We start from the raw sequence: 22,122 nt of genomic DNA, 5'->3' as shown, positions 1-22,122 counted from the left end.
AGCCTCCAAGATAGATGAGAAAACTGAGCCATGGCCCCTGCCATGCCCTTATATGAGGTGGCTGGGCTGGAGGGGGTGGGGAGGGGAAAAAAGGGAGCTAAGCTGTTTGCCGAAGTGCCAGGCTATTATTAGCCATCAGGAGCAACTGCATCTCACTCCCTTCAAATGACAGGGAAGTCAGCAGAGAGAAATAGGAAACAGGATGCTTGGCTTCTGGGAGTTTGGGGTTGGTGGTCTTGTGGATAAGTGGAGGAAAGACTGATGTGTAGGAATTGTAGCAAGAAGAACTTGGGCTGCCCTATTTTCTGTAAGCAGTAGGATACTTACAGTGCTGTCATAACTATAAGCCTGTTGATTTCAGTGGATTCAGAAGCATGTAGCTCTGTTCAGGACTGCACTGTTAGAAGATGCTATTTGGATGATATTAAAACAGGCTGGCTGGTCATTGGGGGGAGGAGAGGATTCCTCATGAGTTTTGTTTAGTTGAATGACATTCTGCTGATTTTAATTGTTAACTTTGTATTTTTGCTTTATAGTTCACTTCAAATGGTAGGAAACAAGTGCTTGTAACTACTCATCCACTGCAATAAGAATGATTTTTAGTTGTTACTTCTGGGAGAAAGAGAAGAGTAACACTGCTGGGAAAGCAAGGCTTGTGGTGCACTGGAAGACACAACCGGTGGGTGTTGTGAAATTTATCAATGTCGAAGGATAGGTGACTTGTGAAAGGTCTGGGATGTGAGGCCAAAGTGGCCACTTCTGGGTTCTGGGACGGAACTGAAAGAGTCAGTAGGAGAGAGGGGGGGATGTTCCTGAGTGTTTTATAAAGAGGCAGAACGAGCTGTTGGGGACACACATTCCCCACAGTGTTAGGAATGTGCTGATGGGTCCCAGTGGCTGAAATCCAATCTATAGCGCTGGCGGAGGTCTATAAATACCTGCACTGCACTGCTGTGGGTCTGAGGGGTTAGTGGTGTCCAGTTCTCCAGATGACGGGGCAGGAAGTTTGCCTGACAGGACACAATCCAACCAATGAGTGTGATCCCCGCTGGCCCCCAGAAGACTACTCTGTTGCCCAGGTATGGTTGCTGCAATAGATACACCAGATATGCCAGAATAAAGGCTGAGGGACAGCGCCTGCAGGAGGGCAAAAAATAATAGAGAAGGGTAGCCCCGAGTGACTGAAGGAAAAAGCCACTTAATTGCCAGGCATTGTTCCCATTCATTTGGAAATGGAGTCTGGCAGTGCAGGCTGTGCAGGATGGATTTCGCTGTGAGGGAACATGACATAGAACCAAGGGAGAAACAGTTATGTGGCCTGAACAACACTCTGCGATAACAGTGAAATGCATTGAAATTTAAGTATTTGAGGGGGCAGCTATTTTCTGAAAGACCTGCCTGTTGGATGGTAGGGCTTATTATATTGATGTAATGGTATAGTGCTATAACTATTACTCATTTCTAATGTCCCCCCCCCAAGTGAGGGGGGGGGGAAACGGCCACTGTGGGGAACTGGAGCATGAACAATATAGAAAATCCCATCAGATGAAAACCATGCTGTCACAGCTGTATTGGCCTCTGGCTTGGCATCAGCATGTCCTCAGGTGAGGCAGCAGCTTGGACTCAGGGCTCCTGGCAGGGCTCCTCTGCCCTCCCCCGGACCCCTCACTGGTGAGTGCTCTCTGACTCATGCTCACGGAAGCATGTGCTGCCCGGTAGCATCAGAGAAAGGGCTGTGAGCAGTGTAGGAAACTGTGGGCATGGGCTATGGGTAAGCTTGACAACCTCCAGGTGTAAGGTGACCAGATTTTAACATTGGTAAAGCGGGACACCATTGACCGGGGGGGGGGGTGTTCTTGATTAAAAATTTGGTCTATATGGAGCAACAAAATTTTTCATAAAACGCATAGAACACAAAAATTATATTGTAATATTTATTTTTTACTTGCAACATAAGTACAATTTGCCAGGTGCCCCCAGATGTCCCTCCAAAAGTGGGACAATCTGGTCACCTTATCCAGGTGGCACCTGGAAATCTCCAGCTATCACAATTGATCTTTAGATTATCAGTATCCTTGAGAAAATAGCTGCTTTGGTGTACAAACTCTATGGCATTGGATCCTTCTTCAGGCTTAGCCATTCTGTTAGCTGGAAAAATCCTCCCCCCCTGCAATAACCGAATGCATACACTGAGTATAAACACTAGAACTGTTCAGACATACTGAGATGCAAAAACACTGCGTGATATGAACTTCTAGGGCGGTAGTTCTCAACCTGGGGGTTGGAACCCCTTTGGGGGACTAATGACCCTTTCACAGGGGTCGCAGCAGGGCAAGCAGCTTGCCCGGGAGATGGCGCCATCCACACTACAGCCTTGCGGGGTAGATCGAGATAGAGTGTTCATCTGTCTGGAGCAGTGGAAAAGAGCGAGATCGGCATGGTGGGACAAGAGGCAGAACTGAACTGAGAAACCCCAGGGGGAAAAACAATTTATATACAATCCTGAACAATGGATTTCCACGCCGTTGGTCAGTTTTGGTTTAATTTCTGCGAAAGAGCACTTGCATAACTTTATGGTTGGGGGTCACCACAACATGAAGAACTGTATTAAAGGGTCGTGGCATTAGAAGGTTGAGAACCACTGGTCTGGGGGGGGGGGGTCATATTGGGAATTGTTCCTTGAATGGTAAAATTCATTAATCTCCCATGACCGTTTGCATACATTGCAATGACCACAATGAAAATTGCCATGAGGCAAAGTTCTTAAAGAGGTATCATCCCCAATGTCCCCAGGGGTGACTAGTTCCCCGATATTATGGTTGCGTCTCCAAGCTAAAATACATTTCTCCTCACAACCTGGAATGTTAGATACTCGATGCCAATGATAATGTATTATAGTTTTTAGCTGGTTAGCATAATGTGAAAACTCAAAAGAACATGCAATCCTGTCTGTAGCACGCTTTTGATTGTAAACCAAAACACTTTCTCTCTAAAAGCCACCCTTTTTCGTGCTGCTGTTACAGCAGACTCCAATGAATGCCAAGGTGAACTGGTCACTTGCTCTTTCAAAATCCTCAAAAGACGTATTATTGCATTTATCTTAGATTATTGCAATCTTAGAAAGTGTCCCACTGGGAGACTTAACTTCAAATGTCTGGGATGGAAAGATTCAAAATGCAACAATGTGTTTCTATCAGCTGGTTTTTGGTTTGTAGACACTTTGAATTTGCCATCATCCCCAATAGTCACCATAGTGTCTAAAAATGGTATTTGCTTTAAGTCATTTTGTGCCACAAATTTAGTAGTTTCATTTTGTTTATATCCCATGTATAAAAATCTGGGAATTTGGCTATGTCAAAATAAATAAAATGTCATCCAAGAACCTAGTCTAAACACCGCCCGCGGCGCCACAGGCTCCCCCCCCCGGTGGCCTGACGCGACGAGAGGCGCAAAGCGCCTCTCGCCGTGTCAGGCCGCCGCCAGACACAGCCCCCGGCAGTCGCGCGGAGCGCGGCTGCCGGCGTCTCCCTGCCTCCGCCGCCGCCGCGGCCTTCTCTGCTGCCGGGGCCTCCTTGCCGCCACCGCCCTCCCTGCCGCCGCTGCCGCCACCTCCCTGCGTCCGCCGCCGCGGACAGCCTCCCCCGGCGCACGGAGCCGTCCGAGACAGCCGTCGCCGCGGGACACCCTGCTTGGTGAGTTCCTAGCGCCCGCTGTATCCCTCTTACAGCGGGCTATCTTTCTAGTATAAAATAAAACGCAGTCAAAAATGGATTTTTATGTAGATTACACAGCCCAGATTTTTCTATTTCTAGTATAAATAAATCAGGCACAATTGCCAGCCCATTGATAATTTTTATTTCATCATTCATCAATTGTTTATCTAAAAATTTTGCATATTGTATTAGATATCCATGTAACCTTCTATCTATTGGTATATGCACAAGAACACTTAAAGTTTGTATAATGGAACATTTATCGAGGATTAACACTCACAAAATGGAGGCTCCACTATTGGAACTTTGGAATGAATTCAAACATTCACTGGACGATCTCATATTTTTGGCATCGAACAAATAACACCCTGACAACACCAGAGAGTAGACACAGCCCACAGATTGTTACAGAGGAGAATGGTTTTACATATTCACATTAGACACTGTAGCACCAAAGGTTTCGAATTCTACATGGGATCCTTCCTATTTCTTGAAACTGAATAAGGCGTATGGCCCTTTAAGTGCAACTCGATTATCTGCGCCTGGGATGTACCTATTAGTCAGGGTGGCACACTTTTATACTGGCATGTATTGCCATCCTTTTGAGACCCTGCTCTGGTGACTGACTATACGCACAGGATTCTTCCTATAATTTTTTGAACCAGTGGCTGAATTGATACTTTGACATAGGTGTCTCTAGCAGATTCTGATAATATTAAATACACACTGAAGACATGGGTTACATATAATGGATATTTTTATATTCTAGGGTTATTTTTCTATGACTGAAAATTTTGAGCGTGCATTCAAATATTGACTAAGGTATGCTTAAAGGTAACAGTAAAGGTATCCCCTGTGCAAGCACCGGGTCATGTCTGACCCTTGGGGTGACGCCCTCTAGCGTTTTCATGGCAGACTCAATACGGGGTGGTTTGCCAGTGCCTTCCCCAGTCATGACCGTTTACCCCCCAGCAAGCTGGGTACTCATTTGACCAACCTCAGAAGGATGGAAGCCTGAGTCAACCTTGAGCCAGCTGCTGGGATTGAACTCCCAGCCTCATGGGCAGAGCTTCAGACAGCATGTCTGCTGCCTTACCACTCTGCCCCACAAGAGGCTCATAGTATGCTTAGAGTTGGTTATATTTGATCATGTTATAATTTTTATATGTAAATGAATTTATTGTAATTGTGATAAATTGTACCTGCAGGAGCAAGCCACTGATGAAAGCTTGGCCTTGTGAAAACGAGAGTGAACTCCATACCTCATTCTGGCTGGCTATGGGATTATTAACAGTATTAACATATTGAGGAATAGAGACTTTTGATTAAAAGGACTATTGTACAGCTTAATTGTCATGCCTATTCTTCACCTTCACCCTCCAGGTGGTGGCTGGAGATCTGGAGAACATGGCTGGTGTAGAAGGTGGACTGTCTGGCATCACACCCTTACAGGTTCCCCTACAGGTTCACTTTGACCTTCCAGGACATTCAGTAATGGACATCAAAGAAGAACAGACTGGAAAGGAAGATTGTAGAAATACAAGTTATTACAACACTCAGAACAATGGAATACCCAGGACTCAAGAAGGACATACATTTCTTATCTCACCACATATGCTAATCTCATTCAATTCTTATATCCACATTTCTTAGAATCCCCTCTTCTTTATTTTTTTATTTGGGACAATGTGACTGCAATGTAATGTAAGTAGTATGTAATGTAATTCAGAATCTAACTCTCTGGTCTCAGGACAAAATAACAAACTGAGCACCTTGTCGCTTGTGGGTCCGCTTCCATGCTTGAGTGGAGACAGATGAGGCAAGCAACTAGTCTCTTTTAATTATTTCTTTTTACAACTGGGCAGTGTCTGCCATTAATTACTAACATTGACAGTTTTATTTCTCCAATGTTTGTGAACTGCAACTGAACTCAAAAGGACTGATTGACTGTTTTACAAAAGAATTATCATATTGCACAATTTGGACATCATGACACAGTTTACTAATTTGCTACTGTTGTGTATGTGGATCTGCCCAGGTCTGGGGCAGGATCCAAACAGATGCAAAAGCAGCCAATATGCTGTGAGGCTGCCCACTGAAGGAGCCAATCCATTTAAATCAAAGAGCCACAGCTGAGCCCGGCTTTCTCAAGAGCAAGTCATGTCAGACTACTATTATCTATTTTTTTGAAAGAATTACTGCCTTGCTAGATCAGGAGAATGCTGTGGACCTTGTTTACCTTGATTTCAGTGAGGTTTTTGATAAGATTCCACCTGATATTCTTATTGACAAGTTGGTAAAATGTGGCATGGATCCACTTACTGTTAGCTGGATCGAGAACTTGTTGACAGATCACACCCAAAGGGTGCCTGTTAATGGTTCGTCATCTTCTTGGAGCAGTGTGACAAGTGGAGTGCTTCAGGGATCTGTTCTGGGCCCTGTGTTGTTCAACATATTCATAAATGATTTAGGTGAAAGAATAGAGGGGTGCTTATTAAACTTGCAGCTGATACTAAACTGGGAGCGGTAACAAACACATCAGAAGACAGAATTAGGATAAAGGATGATCTTGACAGGCTGGAAAACTGGGCTAAAATAAATAAAATGAATTTTAATAGTGAAAAATGTAAAGGTCTACATTAGGTAGGAAAAATGAAATGCATCACTATAGGATGGGTGAGGCTTATCTTAGCAGTAGTAAATGTGAAAAGGATCTGGGGTTTTTAGTAGACCAGACAATGAACATGAGTCAGCAGTGTGACTTGGTAGCTACAAAGGCAAATGGGATTTTGGGCTGTATTAAAAGAAGTTTAGTGTCCAGGTCATGTGAGGTAATGTAACCACTTTACTCCACTCTGCTTAGACTTCACTTGGAGTACTGAGTTCAGGCAACACAAATGAAAAAGATGTAGAGAAACTGGAGCGCATCCAGAAGAGGGATACAAAGATGGTGAGGGTTTTGGAGACCAAATCATAAGAGGAAAGACTGAGGGAGCTTGGTCTGTTTAGCTTGGAAAGAAGGTGACTAAGAGGTGATAAGATAACCATCTTCAAATACTTGAAGAGCTGTCATAGAGAAGATAGAGCAGAGTTGTTTTCGGACCAGAACCAATGGGTTGAAATTAATTCAAAAGAATTTTCGGATAAACATCCAGAAGAAGTTCCTGATAGAGCAGTTCCTCAGTGGAACAGGCTCCCCCAGGAAGAAGAGTTCGTTCTTATATGTCACATTTCTCTACCCGAAGGAGTCTCAAAGTGGCTTACAGTCGCCTTCCCTCTCCTCTCCTCACACCGGACACCCTATGAGGTGCATGAGGCTGAGAGAGCCCTGATATCACTGCTCGGTCAGAACAGTTTTATCAGTGCCGTGGTGAGCCCAAAGTCACCCAGCTGTATGTATGTGGGGGAGCACAGAATCAAGTCCAGCTTGCCAGATTAGAAGTCCGCACTCCTAACCACTACACCAAAGTGGTGAGTTCTCCTTCTTTGGAAGTTTTTAAGCAGAGGCTAGATAGTCATCTGACAAATGCTGATTTTATGAACTTAGGCAGATTGTGAGTGGGTGGGCAAGAAGGGATGTGCCACTGTTTGTGTCTTGTGGCCCTTCCTTGCATATCCAGGGAACTGCTAATTGCCACTGCTAATTGTGGGAAGGGATGGAATGGTAGGTGAATGGTAGGCCATGCTGGATTCTGGAGATTTTTTTTGTGGAGGGATCACTTGGGCATGAAATTTGGGTCACTGTGGGCGGGCAGGTAGTTGTGAGTTCCTGCATTGTGCAGGGGTTGGACTAGGGGTAGTCAAACTGCGGCCCTCCCGATGTCCATGGACTACAAGTCCCGTGAGCCCCTGCCAGCATTTGCAGTTTGACTTCCCCTGGACTAGATGACCCTGGAGGTCCCTTCCAATTCTATGATTCTATGAGCCAATCGGGCTTAGCTGCAGGAGATCCTTTTTTGTACAAATTGGATATGCTGCTGTTTTCTCAGGGGATTTCAGTCTTGTTGCTTCCTTCAACCACTGAGATCCATTCTTTCCTATGAACCCACATATTTTACACTGGTGATGAAGGTGGGATCATGCTTCTAGGTACAGAACCCTGACAAACAATCGCCTACAGCTACTGAATCACTAGAGCAGAGCCCTGCCACCAAGAAAGGACAAGCCGCCTTGAGACCACCGGTACCCGACTTCCAGGGAAGGGACTGTCTGATTGCTGAACGGGCTGCTCAGAGAGCAGACTCAGCAGAGTGAATGCCATGGCTACCTTTGGCCAGATTGAGCCCTTTGATCTCAGCTGCCAGACCTGTTGGCAGTCTATGAGAGGCGATTCCACCACTACCTTGTGGCCAACGGAATCACCGACAGAACAAGGAAATCAGTGTTCCCAAGTTTGTGCAGGCCTGATTCACATGACCTCACATAAGATCTCATTGCTCCAGACAACGGAGACAACGTGGAATTGGATGAGATTGCCCACGCCTGCAGGAACACTGCAACTCCCAGCCAGGAGAGATCGCCTGCCCCCACACGTTCTTCCAGCGAGTACAACAGGAGAGTGAGTCTCTTGCTGACTTCACTGAGCCAGTCGGGCTCAGCTGCAGGGGAACCTTTTGTGTACAAATTGTATATACGGTGGGGTTTTCTTGGGGGATTTCACTCTGGTTGTTGCTTCCTTCAACATGTAGTCACCATTGGTATCAATAAAGAACTGTTCGGTTGCCTGTTTTGCAGGCAGTTTTGCAGGCAGTTAAAGGATCTTGGATGGCAGGTATTGGCAAAGATCTTCCTCTATACCCCAGAGATCGGCTGCCAGGCAGAGGAGACAATACTGAGCTAGCAGACCTCATGTAGGGCCTCCAGACTCATGTAGGCCCCCCTCAAGTACCAGGAGAAGATGGGACGGGGGTGCAGGGCTGCCAGATCCATGTTGGGAAACTCCAAGAGCATTGGGGTAGAGCCTGGGGAGGCCAAGGACCTCAGTGAGAGAAGAGCAAGCTGGTTTTTCTCAAGGGTGTCTCAGAGCGGCTTACACCCTGCGAAGTAGGCGAAGCTCCAAGGGAACGGTACCTAGGCCAAGGTCACTCAGCTGGCTGCATGTGAGGAGTGGGGAATCCAACCCAGTTCTCCAGATTAGAGGCTGCCGCTCTTAACCACTATAGCAAGCGGGAGTACAATGCCGTGGACCCTGTCCTCCAAAGCATCCCTTTTCTTCAGGGGAACTGATCTTTGTAGTCTGGAGATGAGCTGAAATTCCAGGGGATCCCCAGACCCCACCTGGAGGCTGGCATCCCTACACCCATGTTCTGACACAGCATAAGACCACAATCCAGGATAAGTGCACAGCTTCACAGAGGCCCTGTGATCAGAATCCAGCTACTCAGACTCAGAGGTGTTTATCCGGTCAAGCAAGTTCCTGAGCTGGGTGTGGTGTACAGTGCTGCCGGGGGGTTGGATCTCCATGCTGTTCTCTCACTCTAGAGGTGAAATGCCGGGGAAAGTGCCTGGTGACTCCTAGTCCAGGCTGGCACTCACCGGACCCAGCTACTTGAAGTGATGTTCAACCCCACGCAGAAGGACCAGGTAAGAGGGCCCTCAGACTGGGGCATTCACAGGTGGAGGGATGGGAGCCTGGGCTGTAGAGTTGCTTAGAGTTTTTCCTGATCTCTGATTTCCTCCCCAGGCGTGGATCCCCAAACTCTTCAAGAAGAAAGTCTGTACAGCTTTTATTGAGCAGCCGAGTGAAGTGGGGTGAGTGACCCTTGGTTCTCCTGTGAGGTTGATCCCCAGTTCCTGCCTTGCTACCACCACAGCTATGAATGAGAATTGAAAGGAGGTCTGCCTCCCAAAGCAAACGTTGACACCCCCTCCCCCCAATCACGCACCCCTGGAATCAGGATGGCCTGCCAAGTGTTTTGTGGAGAAGGCTACATGTAAAAAATGCTCCAAAGCAGAGTATTCTCCCCACCCACCCCTAAGGAGGCAGGATATACATCTCTGCTCCCAGTGACCATGTTCACTTCCATGCTGTCACTCAGAAGACCAATTCATCCCGTCTCCTGCTGTGGGGAACTGCAACATCTGTCTCCCAGTGCAGCTTAGATGGCTTTCCTGATAATTAATTCTCTTTTTCCCCATAATCTCTAAATTCTAAGCAGACTCTCATGTTCTTACCATCTTCACAGTGTCAGTGATTCCCACTGAAAGCAGGCTTTGCAATGAAATATCTCTGATTGTATGTCCTGTATTTTATAGTCTTTTATATTACTGTTTTCATTCTCTGCCTCTATACCCAGATGTAACATGCCTGCTAACACACCATACATCTGACCAAGTTGCTTCTGGTCTATTAAAGCTTATGCTGTAATAAATTTGTCCGGCTTCAAAATGGTTATTGCTTATAATTATACAAGCTGCCCCAGTAAGTTTCACGGTTGCCAGTCTCCAGTTGAGGCCTGGGGATTTCCCAGTATTACAACTGAGTTCAGTTTGCCTGGAGAAAATGGCTGCTCTGTGGCATGGGTACCCTGCTGAGGTCCCTCCGCTTCCCCAACTGTGCCCCCCCTGGTTCCATCCCCCAGATCTCCAGGTGTTTCCCAACCCAGAGCTGGCCACCCTTCTTGCCCCAAGCTTCTGTGTCATTACAGGGATCCATCACCTACCCTGATCCTTCCCTCCTCTCTATCTAGTACCTTTTGCTTTGCTAATGCCATCCTAGGACAGATCCATAGCCGCCCTGCAAGCTTCCTAGCAGAGTAAGGTTTTGAAGCTGGGTCTCCCCAAGGTCCTATACCACACTAACTCCCAGTCAGATTTAGGGATGCCAGCCTCCAGGTGGGACCTGGGGATCCTCTGGAAGTGCAGCTCCTCTCCAGACTACAGAGATCTGCTCCTCACCTTTTGCAGCTTTTAAAGACCAATCTCCATAGAGGAAGATCTGACCACAGATCTTAATAGAATCTGTAAATTGGCCTGTCTCTTCTTTCCCCTCTCATCCACATATCCTTCAGTTACCAGCCTCTGTTTTTTAATGTCCATATCCTCCTTCTCTCAGCATCCTCTAGTGCTGAATTGCATCCTTTCACTTCTGCGTGGCTCGCCAACTCTGGGTTGGGGAATACTTGGAGATTTTTAGGGTATAGTTTGGGAGGGGGATTTGGGGGGGGAGGGCCACACTGGGATATAACGTCATAGAGTCCACTCCCCAAAGCAGCCCTTTTCTCCAAGAGAGCTGATTTGTGTCACCCGGAGACGAGCTCTAATTTGGGAGACCTCCAGTCTGCACATTGCGGTTGGCAACCCCCCTTCCAGGGCATGTTGTCTGCCTCAGAGTATCTCTTTCCTGTCCCCCCTTATTTCAGAATGAGCTTCCAAGCTTCAGAGTCAGCATCCTGAGGTGCTCTGAAGGTCGAACGTTCAGGCGGAAGTAAATGCCGTTTGTCTTTAAGGGCCGCTCTAACTGTGCCGCCATAGACTAACATGTCTGCCTCTTGCGATATCAGTGCTGAGCCCGACATCTCTGCTGGGATTGCTTCCCACGCTCCCCCCATTCTGCAGGGACTCCTGCCTGTGCCAGTGTGGAAACGCTCGCAGCAACCATATCTCTGTAGCCACAGAAGATGCCTTTGGAGAGGCCATTGTCAGCAAATGGGTCTCCGCTCAGCACACAACAGAGAGACCCACAGACGCCTATGGAGAGGTGGAGTTTGTGGGCACAGGGCGCAGGCCCAGCAAGGTGAGCAGACCACAGAAAGGGGAGAATTATGGGAAGAAATGTTTGGGATGCTAGGGAAAACAAGGGCAATGGCCATCTCTGTTGGAATATGCAAGATCTGCTGTGGGCATGATTCAACAGCATAAAAAGAATAGCTTGCGGGGGGCAATGGAGAAGATATGTATTTAGCATAGTTAGCTTAGGCATGTCATAGAATGTTCCAAAGAATCCTCCAGTGTCCTGATTGGCTCCTGGGAAACTTCCTGCTCCTTTGAAAGCACTTCTTCCCTCAGCAGAAAGAATAACTGCAGACAACAGTTAGAACAGTCAGTTAGGTCTCTACTCTCTCTTTTTATAATGCAAAGAAGTTTCTCTTCACAATAAAACGATTTCATTCTGGTGCGGTGCTCCTCCTCTGCCAACCATCTCTTGGCTTGATGACATAAAAGGCTCCAGAGCCGTTAAGGGAGGGCTAGTCCAGAGATACCGCCGTGGAGGGCTGTGAGACAAGACCTGAAATCTGCCTGCTAAATTCTCTCTCCCCTTTTCCCCTCTGCAAGTTCATTCGCTTGTCAGACACGTCGAATCCCGCAGCTGCTTATGGCCTGGTCACGAACCACTGGAAAATCCCACACCCGAACCTGGTGGTGTCAGTGGTGGGGGGAGAAGGAGAGGTGCGGGTGAGAGCCTGGCTCAAGGACGTGCTGCGGAAGGGTCTGGTGAAAGCGGCTCAGAGCACAGGTGAGGCTTTTCCCGGCCCTTTCAACAGTCTGTGGGCACACTGGCACCTCGGCTCCGCTGGCACTGGGGTTTCCGTTCCACTGGTGCCAGAGATCTCCTGATAAGATGGGAAGGCTAGACAGGCTGCGTCTGCATCGTGCCTCTGCTGCACCCCCTTTCTGCTCACTCCTGACTGAAAACGAGGTTAGGGTTGCCAGCCTCCAGGAGGTACCTGGAGATAAAATAGGGGTCACCGTGGGTGGGGGAGGTAGTTGTGAGTTCCTGCATTGTGCAGGGGGTTGGACTAGATCAGGGGTAGTCAAACTGCGGCCCTCCAGATGTCCATGGACTACAATTCCCATGAGCCCCTGCCAGCTAAGCCTGGCAGGGGTTCCTGGGAACTGTAGTCCATGGATATCTGGAGGGCCGCAGTTTGACTACCCCTGGATTAGGGGATTGGATTAGATGGTCCTTATGGTCTCTTCTATGTCTATGATTCCCTATTGTGTGTGTGTGTGTGTGTGTGTGCCTTCAGATGATATGGTTCAGGGGCACAGAGAATCATATAGGTAGAAACAGGTGTCTATTCTGAAGGGAGTAATTGTTGCAAAGAAGAAATCATGAGTCACAGGTGCTGTGCATAGCTTTCTCTGAGGGTGGTTTTTGTTTGAAGTACCGTGTTTATGTAAGTGTATCTGTGAGACACACTAAAAGTGTATCAAAGTGCACAATGCAGGATCTGTAGGTGGGTGTGCATGCTTGAGAAGGAGGGTGTGGTTATACAAATAAGGACACTGGGCTGTTTGAGAAATAAACTTTGGTGTGAGTGACAGGGTGACCTTTGTCCAGTGGGCGTGTCCCAGGGGAAATCGTGATTTTCCCCATCCTTCTGCGGCTCTTTCTCAGTCAGGAGAATATCCACAATATCCACTCAGCCAAATGGCCCTAGAAAACACTCCATCTCTTTCTTCTTTAATTTGAAGATGGACAATTGATTTAACATTGACAAATCTGCATGATTATTACAATTGTATAAAGCTCGCCACCGGTCCACACTCCCTTTCGTTTCCCCTCAGGGGCCTGGATCATGACGGGCGGCCTCCAGGCCGGGGTGGGCAAATACGTCGGAGAAGCCGTGAGAGACCACACCACCGCCAGCACCAATTCCAGCACTCACGTGGTGGCTATGGGCATTGCTCCGTGGGGCATGGTTGAGAATCGCCGTTGTCTTGTAAACCCAAAGGTACTGTTTGTGTGGGGGTAGGCAGGAGAAACTCTGGGTGGACACAAAAGGAATACATAGAAGATGGGGGGGGGGAAGGAAAGTCATCATATGCACCTGGGTGATTGCCTAGGGCGCCAGAGGTGAATGGGCCCCCAACCCAGCCCTGTCGTTGTACTGACCCAGCCACTTGTCAGTGGGGATACCCAGTCTCAATGGGTAGCCCAGGGTGAACCAGCTCCCTCCTTCTGCTGTGGGGAGGAGGGCAGGCAGGGGCTTCCCCACTTCATGACGAAGGGGAACAAAGTCATTCCCTGGGGGTGTGAAAAAATCCTTGGATTCGCCCTGCATGGAAGTACTTTCTGGAGGGGATGGATCCAAGGCCTTGCCGTTCCGTTTCTCCCCCCATCGCCTGAGGCATCCTGCATGGTGCAGTGGCTGTTGCTGAGTGATACTGGGCCTGCCACACACCCTCCGCCTAATTCGCCTCAAAGGGATGATGTTATGGTGAGGACAAGGTGGGTGACGGGAGGAGAATCGTCTTCTGTGCTGCTTTGGGTCCCCAGTGGGAAGAAAAGTTGAGTAGAAACGGCTACATGAATGAATGAATGTTTCTTCCTGAAGGGTTCATTCCCGGCACGTTATTCCCGGACAGGACCTGCCAGCCCTTCCTGCCCTCTAGATGCCAACCACTCTGCCTTCTTCTTGGTAGACGATGGGACGACGGGCAAGGCAGGTGGGGAGGCTTCTTTCCGTGCCCACCTGGAACGCTACATTGCCCAGCAAAAAGTGGGAGCTGGAGGTGAGAGGCTCTTCCCCTGTACTGTAAATCAGGGGTGGTCAACCTGTGGTCCTCCAGATGTCCATGGACTACAATTCCCACGAGCCCCTGCCAGCATTCGCTGGCAGGGGCTCATGGGAATTGTAGTCCATGGACATCTGGAGGACCACAGGTTGACTACCCCTGCTGTAAGTGATATTTACCATCAGATGCTGTTTGAATCCCCACTCTGCCTTCAGTTTCCATAGTCCTCTGCCTAACCTATAGTGCAGGGGTGGCCAAACTGCGGCTCTCCGGATGTCCAGGGACTACAACTCCCATGAGCCCCTGCCAGCACACACCCTGTTTGGCCACCCCTGCTTGAGGACAGAGAAAAAGAACTAAGTACACGTCATGAAGAAAAGGCAGAATAATTTTTTTAAAAATACATTACTTGCTTCCAGTAATATTGCTGTATGATGGATGATAGTTGTCAAAGGGTGACTATAAATCATACCTTCCTTATTTGGAATGATTTCCAAAAACGTTCTCTACAGGTTATTTTAAAAATCCTGTACTCCTTGCTTTTTTTATTCCTTTTATTCCTTTTCCATTCCCCTTAGCCAGCTCAAACACCACCCATCAGTTCTGTGTGCTGCATTTTCTGCTTCAAACTGTACACTGTAGCTCTCCAGCACTCTGCTTCATTACATTTTAAGTTCACGCCAACTGTGAATATGGTTTGATTTGAGAATCCCAGAACCACCATCTAGTAAAGTACTTCCCAGACATTAGATCAGCCTTTCTCAGCCTTTGTACCATCCAGAAGCCCCTGAAACATCCTGCAGGCTTTGAGAAACCCTGGAAGTGATGTCAGCAGCCCATGCCCTCAGAAGTCACATGTCACCAGAAATGACATCACTCAGACACTCTCACTGCATGTGAATCACAGTGCATCACCCCCCATGCCCCTAATGCCAGAAACGGCCCAGAGACCGACTCCTTCGGGCTGAGAACAGGGCCGGGGCAGGCATCTGTCACTCCATTGCCCCCACCCCCCACCCCCAATGCAGTTAAAATCAGAGTACTTACCTCTCTTGACTTCAGTGACTACCACATACCATGAGCCTTAACCAGCATGGACATGTCACAATCAATGTTTAAAATGTTTAAAAATATATTTAAAAATCAATTCCCCCCCCCATTGGTGAAACCCTTCTGGGGACATGGAGCAACCTCAAGGTTTCACAAAACCCCTGTTGAGAAAGTCTGCCTTAGATTGTGGTATACTTACCACATCTGGCAGGAAAGTAGACCATGCACAACCCTATTAACCCAAAACACTGATTCATTTTTTAATTCTAGAATTTGTCCCTCCCAGGCCTATGTTGTTTTCACTCCCTTGCCTTATTCCTCCCCCCTCCCCAGGTGTTGGGAGTATTGAGATTCCCGTGTTGGTGCTGCTCATATGTGGGGACTCATCCATGTTCAAGGTAATGAATATGGGGGGCCTTCGTGGCTGGGAACCCTGCCCTAGACGGTTCTCCCAGGACTCCTGTCCCATGTCAACCACTTCTGCTTTCTCTACTACACAGCGTGTTTCTCAGGCTGTGCATTCCTCCATCCCCTGCCTGCTCTTGTGTGGATCTGGAGGGGCAGCTGACTGCTTGGCTGAGCTGTTGGAAGAGACACTACCTGGAGAGCCCCTGAGGGCAAAGGCACTGGAGAAAATGCAAGGGAAATTCCCTGACAATGAGTTGGCAGAGTTGGCGGAAGAGGTAGGAAAGTTTCCAATTAAGGGCTTTGGTTCTTCCACTATGAGTTCTTCAGAAGAAATGGAGATATCTTAGGGGCTTTCCGCACCGGGATCCTTGTAGCAAATTGTTTGCTGAACGAAAAATCGCCATTTAAAATAGTGCAATTCGTCATTATGCATACCTGACTTTGTAGTGGAATCCAGTTGCGTTTCTATCATTTCCCACAAGCTTCCGGTCTCAGCAAAAATCGCTAGACAGGAAGCGCTATTGCCAAGCTCGTCCCGCCCCTGGCCGTCAAGCAGCCAATGGGCAGCCGTTAGAATGCTCCCATACAGCCCCTTTCCCTTTAAGAAAGGTTTAAAAAAAAAAAAAACACCCATTGCAACGAATATGTGTTGATTCGTTGCAACGAGAGACCCATCAGCTGGCAGGTGTGTTTGAGCTGTCGTTTCATCGTTGCCACGCTCCCCCCAAGTGAAAAAAAAATCCCCCCCCCCCTCACGGGCCCGATTTTCGGCCGAAAACAGTGTAAAAAATAAAGGGAAAATACATCAGCAAACGTTGTTTGTGCTTAGTGACTAAACAGCTCTGGGGAGGGACTGAAGCCGGGGAAGCCTTTAAACAGGCTTGCTGGTGGGTTGAACTTCGCTCGCTCGGAGAAAAAAAAATGGCGATCGCTTCGCCGGAAGATCAGAGGAGAGAGCCAGGGGGAGGGACTTTGTAGAAACCACAACAATGGTAATGCACAGAACTTTCCCGCTAGTGTTGCAGATTGGTTGCAGGAGTGTAGCGCTTTCTGGAGGGTGAATCCACTTTGGGGGATTTCCCTGAAAGCGCTACAAGGAAGCGCTTTTTGCGGATCGGTTTCAGGTGTGTGGCAGATTGTCAACGACGTTGTGCATAATGGCAAATCAGTAGCGTTTTCAATTGGCAACCATTGTGCGATTTTGAAGGTGTGCGAAAAGCCCCTTATTATTTCACCTGGGCTGATTTTGCACTTACTTTGTTTATTCCATTGTGGATCCTGCTGAATTTGGGTCTTCCTCTACCCCCCCCCCCCGATTGTGGAAGCTCAGAAGGGGGGTCAAGTGCAGCAGGAGTCTCTTTTCTTGAAGGAGGGGTTGGAGACAGCAGAGGAGGGGGGGAAACCAAGAGTCAAATCTCTGCTGAGAGAAGTTTGGGCTTCTGGAGCACAGTCACTTTAAGGAAAGCCTTGTAACTGGGAATACTTTGAACTGACACCCTGGCCAATCAGGGAAGACTTCCTTGGAGGCACAAGGCAGAGTTATTTCACAAAGAGCAGAGATCTGCATATTTACTGATGGCGGTTTTTGAAATATTGAGACATATCCACTCCAGGATATTGCGGGGGAAAGGTAGGGTCACCATGAATTAATCATGTTTGTTGCAGAGGGAAAAATTAAAGTGCCTAAAATCAAAATGCAAATCAAATTCAGTGTAGATGGGAGGGATTCATTCAAACTGGGACTGGGTAAAAAGCCCTGTGCAGATTACACCCTGGCATCCTGAAACGTGCTTGCTGTATCTCTGTGTGGCCAAGACCTGATCAGAGGGCACTAGAAAATCTTTTCCTGGAAGGAAAGCATACCTTTCCTGGGAATTCTACCAAAGGGGTCTCCATGTTTTCTCTCACTAGGTAGAACGAATTGGGGCCAGACGAGAACTAGTGACAATCTACTCTGACCATGAAGGCCTGGAAGAGTTTGAAACTGTCCTGCTTAAAGCCCTAGTGAAAGGTGAGTATCTGACCACACACTTTCCTCATTGGTCCTTCACTTCATGGTTCCCCCTGCCCATCAGTTCCTTTAAACTAAAACCCAGAGCTGACTGATGATGCGTACTGTGACTTCAGTCCCTAAACTTTAGTCCTGACCTATGTACTCAACATGAAAGCTAGCATTTGTTCCCATGAGTCCCTAGGTAGCTCATTCATGAGCCACACTTTGGCATCTGGAGATCCTGAGGATGTGCTATCAACAAAAAGAAAGAATATTGAAAGGTGACATTGTCTTAATCTTTGGGGGTGGAGCCAGGAGTGGGCGGGATTTGGGGCGGGGAGGGACCTCAGTGGAGTATGATGCTATGGAGTCCATCCTTCCAAGCAGCCATTTTCTCCAGGGGAGCTGAGCTCTTTAGTCTGGATGAGCTCTAATTCCAGGGGATACCAGGATCCCTAGCAACTGGCATCCCTATCTGTAACAAGGTCCAATTTGTCATGGTAAGAATGAGCCAAGGAATCTTCAGCAACACAGCTCCTTCCTTATCTCTTCACACACAGAACTGAGATTGATGATTTGCTGGCTTGAAAAAAAAACGAAAGTTGTTTCAATTTCCAACTGAGGTGTTCTTACAAAAATGTGGCTTGTTGCTGACCTACAGTCAGCAATTCCAAACGCTCACCTACAATGACACTCAGGATCTGTGTTCAGATCTCCAGTTGTATAATGGAACTATAACTCAGTGTGGATCAGGGCTATTGGGCTGGGAATGGATAAGTTAAACCCCGCCAGTGGGAATAGCCTCCCCAGGCTCTTTAAGCTCCAGCAGAGGAATAGGATAGGTACCCTTGCAGGCCCCATCTTTCTCCCCAACCACGGCTTAAACAAAGTGAGAGGTTTCCCTGCTGGCAACCATGCACTTTTATCTCTTCATCCCCAGCACTATCGTTCCAGTCCATCTCTAGCGTCCCCAAGCTTATTGTCTGCAGCTCAATACCAACATGGTTCCTTGGTGTTGTTTGTGAGGGTTGGGGGAGGTTAGGGAGGTTATAGTGGGTTGGATTGAGGGCTGAGAGGGTTAGAGAGGCAGTTTTTTCTGGGATTAGTGAGTGGGGTCATAAATATGCCAATGCTACCTGGCTCTAGCTCCTCAGGGATGGCCTCCCGAACTTCCCCCTGGAACCACTTGCAAGGTATTTGGAAGCCATGACTGGGTGGTTTGAGCAGAGCTGCCTGGACCTCAACCCCTCTAAGATGGAGGTCCTGTGGTTGGGAAGGGGGCAGAACAGGAAGAGCGCTTACCCACCCTGGCTGGGGCACAACTGACCATTGTTAACTATGGAGGCACAGGTCAAAAAGGTAGCCCACTGTAAATCTTGCCAAATTCTGGTTGATTTGAACCTGTATCTACAGCCGTCCTTTCCCCCCAATTTTAAACACTTCTACATTTGCATTGTTCCAAGTAGAGCACAAGGCTGTTTGTTTATCTTTCTTTTCCTGCAGGAGTGGGCTGGGGGGGGAGAGGGGAGGCAGCAGCCTCATGGAGAACAAAGAGGAGAAAGTGAATCCAAGAGGCAAATCTGTACTCATAGAAGTGTGGGCTTTTGGAGCACAGTCACTTTAAAACATCCCAAAATGAGGGCAAAAATATGTCTTGCGAGGGAATGGCAAGTAGGAACCAGACAATCTTTGAACTGATGCCCTGACCAATCAGTGACAGTGACTACTTCACTATGTCAGTGTTGAAGGCATGGGGCAGGAAGTTAATCATGTGAAATGCAGAGATCTACACTTAATACTGGGGCTCTCAGAGTGGTTTCCTCAAATGTAGCGAGTTATATCTGCTCCTGAATATCGTGGGGGAAAGGTAGTGTCACCACAGATCAATCATAGACGTTGCAGAGGGAAAATTTAAAGCGCTAAATATCAAAATGGAAATCAAATAACGTGCAGATGACTTTCTTTAATTCAGGGTCACCTGGGATAAAAAGCCCAGGGCAGATTCACCCCAGAGCTGTCTAACACAAGTGTGAATGCACATGTGTGTGTGTCTTCTCTTCTGTTTGCAGCCTGTAGGCAGAAAAGTGAGGCTGCTTGCTACCTGGATGAGCTGCGTCTGGCCGTGGCCTGGAACCGCGTTGACATAGCCAGCACTGAGCTCTTCTGTGGGGACATAATCTGGGAGGTACGTCAGCCGAGGAGTGATGAGAGGCTCTCAGACTGCCAGAAGGACAGAGAATGAAGATAGGGTTACCAGCTCACAACCTGCCAGAGCCTTTTTATTGGCATATAAAACAGACAAAATTAAACAGGCAGAGGCATAACTAAATAGAAGATTAGAATGTATATGACAAAAATAAGGACAGGTGAAATTGGGCAAACTAAACGGATAACTAAAAACAAGATAAAAATGCTTACAACAGGAAACAGGTTCTAATTCTTATTATGCCGCAGCTTTATGGTGCCTTGCAAAAATGCTACCTGTTGTTTCAGGGGGGTGGTTATGCAAGAGAGAGGAAACACTGGAGGAATCAGAAAGGAGGAGAGATGGAAGAGCTTCTCCTTGGCAACTCTCCCATTTGGGAATTTTAGTTAGGGGGCACTGTCAGATTGTAAATGTTTTGATTTTAAACCTTGTATGTAGAACGCCAGACAACCTGTGTGCCTACAGGTGTGCTCCCACAGAGTGGGGCTGTGCTGTAGGGAATAAATCTTGGTGGTGCTAATGTAAGCAAGGCCAGAATAGCTAGTTCCAGGGGTGGACAAAAAGGGCCCTGCCTCCCAGCCCTGTCCTGCAACAGAAGGGAAGGGAAGGGAAGGGAAGGGAAGGGAAGGGAAGGGAAGGGAAGGGAAGGGAAGGGAAGGGAAGGGAAGGGAAGGGAAGGGAAGGGAAGGGAAGGGAAGGGAAGGGAAGGGAAGGGAAGGGAGGCATGGTCACGCCTGCCCCCCATGAAAGGCAAGGGCCAACCAGGGCTTTCCTCACTGGCCTTAATGTCCCATCTACCGCTTGCTAATTCTCTTTAAAGCTTTTAAATTATTAGCTCATTTAAAGCATCAGGAAAGGATAGCTGTAGGTAAAATATAGGACAAAGAGGGAGGGGTAGCCCCAATGGCCTCGTGGGGGTTACAGCATTGGGTAGGCAAAAAGTTTGATAGCATAGCAGTGTCCAGGGACAGTGGCCTCTAACTATTATCTTTCCCCCCTCAATTTCTCGCAGCCCCACCTATTGCAAGACCCGATGTGCGATGCTTTGCTTGGGGACCGCCCTGAACTTGTGCGTCTCTTTGTGGAAAATGGCTTGGACGTTGGGCAGTTCCTGACCTGGGGGCAGCTGGAGAATCTGTATGCGGGGGCTCCTGAGGGCTCCCTGCTGCACTATCTTCTGGAGCGACGCCATGGCATAGCCCATGAACCCTCTTCACCCCCAGAGTACCTGCTATTAGATCGATCTCTGTCCGATTGCCACCTGTCACAAGTGGCCCGAGTCCTGCATGAACTGCTGGGAGACGTCTGTGTTCCCTTTTATGCGGGGCTGCATTTTGCCGGCCAGAAAGGGACAGGGGTAAGTGGTGAAGACGCTCAGCGATTCAGTGGGAAGATCTGAAAGACCAACAAAACCGAGTCTAACATAAGCTTTCTTTAGCCAATGCTCATTTCATCAGATACAACCGTTGTAATCGGGAATTATCATATGTGATTATTCAGAAAGCCTTTTTGGTTTGCTAGTCTGTTCTGGGTTTGAATTTTCGTCCCCCCTTGTTTTAGTTTGTTTTCTAGTTGTGCAGAAAGTTCCATGAGGATATCAGCTGGGTGGTTCGGGAGGTGGCGGGACTGAGCTGAAAATGCTAGATGTATTTCTTTGTGATGGGTATATTTTTAAGCCAGCTGAAGTCCAGTTACAGCATTTTGTATAAAAACTGCATTTAAAATGTACCGTATTTATTAGGGACCCTTTGACCTTGCCCTTCCTACAGGTAGCTCAGGGTGGTATTCATTGTATTCCTGCACCTCCGTTTTATCCTCACAACCGCTTTAGGGGTCGATGAGGCTGAGAGCGTAACTTCTGTCACCCACCAAACTCAGGATCTCATTGTGGCTCTCCCAGAGGCTGGTGCAGCTCTCTGAGCTGGCTCATATGGTTCTCCAGAACTAAATTAAAATACATTGTTATTTCAAATATAAACCATAAAATACATCAAATTCAAATCCAAAAATCCTTTAATGGCATATAAAACATCATGAGAACAAGGGTAATTCATAATTATAATTAATTGATAAAAAATTACATAGTCTAGATAAAACAAATAGAAGAAAATAAAATAAGCAGTAACCAACAGTAGATTCCTCCAGAATGCCCAGCAATCAGTAATTTCCACCAATTGTAGGTGCCCCTGGTCTAGACCTGATTCTTGCCTAGCCGACTGTCCTTTTGTATCACAGTAGCCAAGAATTCGGCCACCAGTTCCGTTATTTCCGGGGACCTATCAGCTAACAAA

General features: G+C 47.7%; 1 protein-coding gene and 1 long non-coding RNA gene across 3 annotated transcripts in view; both read left to right on the top strand.

The window, feature by feature from the left end:
* The first annotated feature begins 148 nt into the window (after positions 1-148).
* Positions 149-5,491, top strand: LOC143825861 (uncharacterized). Its single transcript, XR_013226989.1, has 2 exons — positions 149-1,079; positions 5,097-5,491. It is a non-coding gene; the product is annotated as an uncharacterized LOC143825861 (long non-coding RNA).
* Positions 5,492-9,145: 3,654 nt separating this feature from the next.
* Positions 9,146-22,122, top strand: part of TRPM4 (transient receptor potential cation channel subfamily M member 4) — a 33,487-nt gene continuing 20,510 nt past the window's right edge. The window contains exons 1-11 of one of the 2 annotated variants that reach the window (XM_077314240.1): positions 9,146-9,296; positions 9,397-9,464; positions 11,271-11,448; positions 11,988-12,168; positions 13,224-13,390; positions 13,994-14,171; positions 15,558-15,622; positions 15,725-15,907; positions 17,544-17,643; positions 19,695-19,810; positions 20,844-21,188. In XM_077314240.1, the coding sequence (XP_077170355.1) occupies positions 9,270-9,296; positions 9,397-9,464; positions 11,271-11,448; positions 11,988-12,168; positions 13,224-13,390; positions 13,994-14,171; positions 15,558-15,622; positions 15,725-15,907; positions 17,544-17,643; positions 19,695-19,810; positions 20,844-21,188 (1,608 nt within the window). In that variant the 5' untranslated portion in view covers positions 9,146-9,269. The remainder of the gene's footprint in view (positions 9,297-9,396; positions 9,465-11,270; positions 11,449-11,987; positions 12,169-13,223; positions 13,391-13,993; positions 14,172-15,557; positions 15,623-15,724; positions 15,908-17,543; positions 17,644-19,694; positions 19,811-20,843; positions 21,189-22,122) is intronic. The other variant, XM_077314241.1, reaches the window with a different exon arrangement.

The sequence above is a fragment of the Paroedura picta genome, chromosome 16, assembly GCF_049243985.1.
Source record: "Paroedura picta isolate Pp20150507F chromosome 16, Ppicta_v3.0, whole genome shotgun sequence".
Classification (NCBI taxonomy): domain Eukaryota; kingdom Metazoa; phylum Chordata; class Lepidosauria; order Squamata; family Gekkonidae; genus Paroedura; species Paroedura picta.
This window is presented reverse-complemented; position numbering and strand designations above follow the sequence as displayed.